This window comes from Ostrinia nubilalis, chromosome 20, assembly GCF_963855985.1.
Source record: "Ostrinia nubilalis chromosome 20, ilOstNubi1.1, whole genome shotgun sequence".
Lineage (NCBI taxonomy): Eukaryota > Metazoa > Arthropoda > Insecta > Lepidoptera > Crambidae > Ostrinia > Ostrinia nubilalis.
Window position 1 is genome coordinate 1,886,750 of NC_087107.1, and position 6,000 is coordinate 1,892,749.

At 33.6% G+C, this 6,000-nt stretch overlaps 1 protein-coding gene across 2 annotated transcripts in view; it reads right to left on the reverse strand.

Annotated features, from left to right (window-relative positions):
• LOC135081440 (uncharacterized) overlaps positions 1-6,000 on the reverse strand; it is a 60,708-nt gene extending 54,708 nt beyond the window's left edge. For both annotated transcript variants that reach the window (XM_063976126.1, XM_063976125.1), the window contains exon 1: positions 5,691-6,000. In XM_063976126.1, the coding sequence (XP_063832196.1) occupies positions 5,691-5,748 (58 nt within the window). In that variant the 5' untranslated portion in view covers positions 5,749-6,000. The remainder of the gene's footprint in view (positions 1-5,690) is intronic.

Below are 6,000 nucleotides of genomic sequence, written 5' to 3' on the forward strand. Positions count from 1 at the left end.
CTTTTTTTATAAACTATACTTTTTTAATTCGGGCCTTACATTATTTAAATTACTAATCGTTTTTTATAGTTATTTTTGTTCGTCAAGAGTCTCCTATACCGGCGAGTTTTCAAGATGAATTGATTTAAATGCACGAATTACTTGGTGATGTATTCAATGAAGATGACGAGATATTATCAGTAATGGAAGCTAATGCTACTAGCGCCGTTAAAGCATCGGTTCCGTCACCACTTCCACCACCAAAGAAACTTTTATGCTCTAAGTCACATATCAACCTCGACGTGGGGTCTATCATTTGAAATGCTCAGAATAATATACGCGGCTACGAATCTAAGCTCCATTTGCTACGGTGCACCAGTTTGGGCTGACAGAGCAGCTATAGGAGCAGCTCGACGGAAACTACTCCAAAGTCAACGCCTTGCACTGATTTTTCTTTGCAAAGCTTACAGAACTGTGAGCACGGAAGCCCTGCTAGTCCTGGCTGGTGTACTGCCGGTCGACTTAGGAGTACAAAAGGCTATGTACTTCGCATCAAGGGAAAATATAACCTCCAAGTTCTTTAATAACGCGATCGTTCTAAAATAAGCCGATTATTTGATTCCCGACAAGTCGTTGAAGAGGAATTAGTTACTGAATGGCAAAAAAGATGGGATACGTCAGTCAAAGGGCGTCAATTATATAAATTCTTCCCGAATGTATATCTAGGTGATGACTAGATATCGACCATTACTTGTCGCAGTTCCAACAGGCAGGGCAACTTTAAACTTAAGTTTCACGAATTCAAAATAGTTCCGTCTCCTTTTTGTGAGTGTTCTTCTGATGAAGTCAGTCATGAGCAGTCTGCAACAGTCAGAGTGTGATCTTTGGAAACATTATACGTGACATAATGTTTAACTCAATAGCTCCGAAGCCCAGAAGTAGAACATCACTAGGGCTATCCAAATCACCCCCATGTATGTTCCGCGATTTTTGATAGTCTTCGACTTATGATTGTTTTAAATTTCTGTGCTTACGCACTTTTTTGGTCAAGTTACATGGCTGATTTTTTAATTATTATTAGATGAATTACTAGGCCTAGCTAATTCAGAAGTATTTACATCCATAACACGAATAAAAAACTAAAATCCTGTATGTTGTAAAAAAAAACATAACTCGAAAACTATCAAAAGTCACGGTAATTTGGGTAGCCCTAGTGATGCTCTACCTCTGGGCTTAGGCTTGACACTACTTTTTGGGACATAATTTATATAGATTTTTGTGTTTTTTTTACAGTAATTTTTACATACGACATACGTATAATCATAAATAAATAACTAAACAAAGACGTAAGTGGCATTTCCGACAAGTAATTACCAATTTCGTTCAAGCAACAATGTCGGTTCTGGTAGATATGACAAATCAGCATTAGTATTACTCCGTTAAAAAGGTCACAAGTGACTTTTCTCATATTTATACATTAAATACCGGGTACTCATAATATCGTCCTAAACATAAATAACTTTCATAGTAATACTCTAAACTTTCATAACCCTGCTTAAAATAAGAACAAAAATATGAGCAATTTGAACTTTGAAACGCTCTCCTGTAAAGTTGCTGTTTTTCACATACGACATTGTTATGGGCGATAAGTTTCATGGTTTTGTTTTGAATTGTATAATATCATGTTGTACCCAACTTTACCATACAATTTCGAAAATATTTTAGACAATATTTTAGTAAATCATATTTTGAATTTACTTATCTATAAATCTGTATAGGTCAATTCTGTACATGGAATATATTTTACCTATGTAAATGAAAAATATGAAAAATCTAAACCGCTTAAGTTAGACGCTTGAAATTTGGCATGCAAGTATCATAGTAAACTTAAAGCTTAGTTACAACAGGATATTGCAAAATTCCCACGGGAACGGCAATTAGCGGGAAAATCCTTTTGTATGAAAAATCTAAACCGCTTAAGTTAGACGCTTGAAATTTGGCTTGCAGGTATCTTAGTAAACTTAAAGCTTACTTACAACAGGTAATTGCAAAATTCCCACGAGAACGGGAATTAGGGGGAAAATCCTTTTGTATGAAAAATCTAAACCGCTTAAGGTAGACGCTTGAAATTTGGCATGCAGGTATCTTAGTAAACTTAAAGCTTAGTTACAACAGGATATTGCAAAATTCTCACGGTAACGGGAGTGAGCGGGAAAAACATTTGTATGAAAAAATCTAAACTGCGTAAGATAGATGAAGGGGTTAAAACGGGATCCACGCGTACGAAGTCGCGGGCGGCCGCTAGTAATAGCATAATTTAGTTTACGGGCGACCGCACGCATTTTGTATCAAAAATTACTACAATAAGCTGCGCACGCAGGTGCATTACCTTGAATTAATAGGCGTGATCCTGTTTTATCGAAATCGTCCCGTTAAGAGTATTTTTTCTCAAAATGTACTAATTCTAGTCAAAAAGTAATTAACTTAATCTTCAGAAAACTATTTCTAAGACAATAGTCTTTAAAAAGTCTTAAGTAAATCTACGAATACTTTATTTACTTTGCAACACTTAAATAATACTTTATCTATACTATTTAGTATTAAGTGACCATACAAAAAATCTTAATTTAGTAAAATAAGTTTTTTTTAACTTAAGCTAAGAATAACTTAAGACCAAATTATCTAAAGAATACTTAACTTGGTTTTGGGTATTCTTAATTTGCTTAAGTAGCGCTCGATGAAGAATATAAAGTCTTAAAGAAAAAAATCTCTATTCTAAGTTAATTTGGTTTTAGCTTAAGTGTAAATTTAGATAGGGTTAAGACAAGTAAGATTTTGCCATTAATACCAATTGCTACTTGGGTACCCATACTGTATATTTGGTGATATGATTTTAAAAATCCATCTGGAAGCTCCTATTTTGTAAAACCATCAAGATGAAGTTCGTAGTAAAAAATATGAAGTTATGTGCTTTTTAGCTGACCATAATTATAGACGTTTAGATTTTAATGATACTTAAATCGAATCAGAAATCAGAAAAAATATCAATACGAAGGTAAACTTTTCCTTTTCTGTTAAATCCGTACTTAACAGAAAAGATAACGATAACGATCCGTATAGAGCCCGGATAGATATGACGAGTGTAGAGCCAATCGTCCCCCTTACAATGAAAACAACGCACTACTTGATGTGTGCCAAGTGCAAATGCAATTGTACCGTTGCCCACTGCCCGAGCCGTGACCCGTGCGTGCCATTTAGAATGAAAAGAAAACAAAATACGCACTCTTTCTTCTTTTTTCTTTTTTAATTCATTGTAAGTGGCCAGATGGATTGTTTGGATATAAGTGGGGACTCAAGGTTGAAATTAATTTAATATTGAATGCAAAGCTAAAGCCGTGTAGTGTTCAACTTCGCATTCGTATTATCTTTATTCTGCTCGAAATAAATAGTAATACCACAGAATAATAATAAGTACTGTAATACTTAATTGTTGATCTTATAAGTAGAGGAGAGAAAACCCCATCCCTTTATTTTCCTGATTTAAAAACCCCCGTCGTTTTTACGTCGGGGCTTAAAAAAAAACAATATAATAATAATTATGAGTAACTTGTAATCAATCAAACAGATTGTTAATTGATTCGACTGATAGAAAAATATAATTATGTTCATTCAATAAAGATAAGTATAGACTTTTGAATTAACTAATTAATAAATCTTTTAGTCTGACTACTTCTTAGTAAAATTATCAATTGGGTGATGATACCTGTGGTGATACTGAAAACGTCATGTTAAGGCACAAACTTGAATTTTCTCGCTGACCGTGACTTATCCACGCCCTATTGTAGAGCACCGTGAGAATGTATGGTGACATAATTTTCCTCTTTTGGTATGATTTTACGATTAATCTTTGTACGGCCATAAGTTCAAGTACGTAAGTTGTTTTGATTTCCATTACATAATTTTCACTCGTAAGATCGGAAAAATAAAGCTCATTTTATGTTAAAATACGATGATAAGTGAACCTGCAGTTATTGCAATTATTCACGACGGTAATATGAAAGAACTACGATTATTATTTAAACCATTAATTATGTATATTTTTATTTATTACCAATGAATGACTTCAAAGTGTGTGCCGCAAATTAATTATTTTTTTTCAGTACTGCGTGCTACTTTTTAGTGAAAATGTAGTCAAACATTGTAAATTAAAATTAATACTCGTAGGTAAATTGCGGAATTTCATTCGTTAGTTTTTGAAAATTTTGCTAATTACGTGAATTGAATACAAAGTTTAAGTTTTTTCCATGCCAGACAAGACGAAACTCGAAATACTAAGGAAAAGTTTTATGAGTTACCACAACACATTCAGCTCATTTTCTAAAATGACACAACCAGGAACCGAACCTGGGACCCACTGCAAGTACGGCGATTAGACACCTGCAATTAGACCTCAAATGATTGGCCATACATTGAGATCTGTAAAAGGAACTCAAGGCGCCGGATTTTACTAATTACCGAACACCTAATGTGTAACCACTTTCACCAGCGAAAGGTATTCATTTTATTCATTCACTAATGTATAGAATTCGTAAATGAGATGGTCATTCGTTATACTGTATATTGTATTTGTTATAAAGAATAGTTGGCATCTCTTGTCTTGGTACAGTCATAATTGAATAACGTCATTAATATGGTGTCATAATAATGTTATTCTTTATTGCGCTGTCTTTTTATGAATGGTGGTTTTACTTGTATTAATTAATATGCTAATTTGAGTTTGGTTCATTACTTTTATGCTGGGGTAATTTAACCATGAGCATAAAATATTGTATGATACATTTTTTCTACGTGGCACAAGGTGAAAATTCATAGTTTATGACGATAAAATTTTTAAACTGGCTTTTAATGCAAATCTACTTATACCTAAGAAAAGGGAGTAGATAGTGAATTAAATTTGCGTTTAACAGGTTAGCAATAGCTCATATAAATAATTTTTGTGTTATATTTATTGTTCCTAATCAATTTCAGAAAAAAGTGCGTGTATCGTTACTTAGGTACATAACAACGTCTGTAATATTTTTCCGTTTTTTCTAGTGCTTTTATGAACTAATGAGGTATTAAATAAATAAACCAGTTTCATAATAATTAATTATATCTGGAAATGCCAAACCAGCAATAAACGGCCTGCATGGTTTTTATGCGGCATTTGGTGCATTACCGGGAACCCGGGAAAAACCTGGAAGGACCGGTCATTATGGAAATCCTTTGGGTAGGCCTTTGTCCAGCAGTGGACGTCCTTTAGCTGAAATGAACAGCAGAAAACGTCAAACCAGCAGTAAACGGTCTGCATGGTTTTTAAGCGGCATTTGATGCATTCTCTGTCGTCTATGACTGCAGCGGTTTCCGGATTTGCAAAATTTTCTAGGTTAATGTTAAGCAATTTAAGTGTAAGTTAAGTACTCACGTATTTATAAATTGCATAAGATGATGTAACGTGTTATATTTTATTTTATCAAATGCTATTTTAAGGATTTATAGTAACGTCTAATCCAGGAACCAAATTTTCTTTATTTATATGGATGCTAGTAACTAATACAGGAATCCATATTTGTATGGATGCTTCAATACTTTATGAATTCTTCAAATAACTTTAATAGAGTCAAGAAATACGTAACTTAGTTACATTAGTAAATATTTAACAACAAACTTACCTATTAAAACTGCCAACAATATGAAAAATCCGGCAAACAAACAACTCATTGACTTCATGTTCAATTAAATGTATCCTTCCACTTTCACCAAAAAGTAAACACTCACTGTTTTTACTTTATCAAAACAACTTTCTTCAATGAAAATAGAAACATGATTTTATAACTAAAACGCACTTGAAAAAACACAGAAGAAAAAATCCGAAACTATTTTTACTCTGTGGCGGAAAGTTTGCCGCCAATTTTTGACAGGTGTATTTTTTTTGCGCGCATCGGGCGTTCGCGTTCGAAAGTCAGACGCAAACTGGCCAGT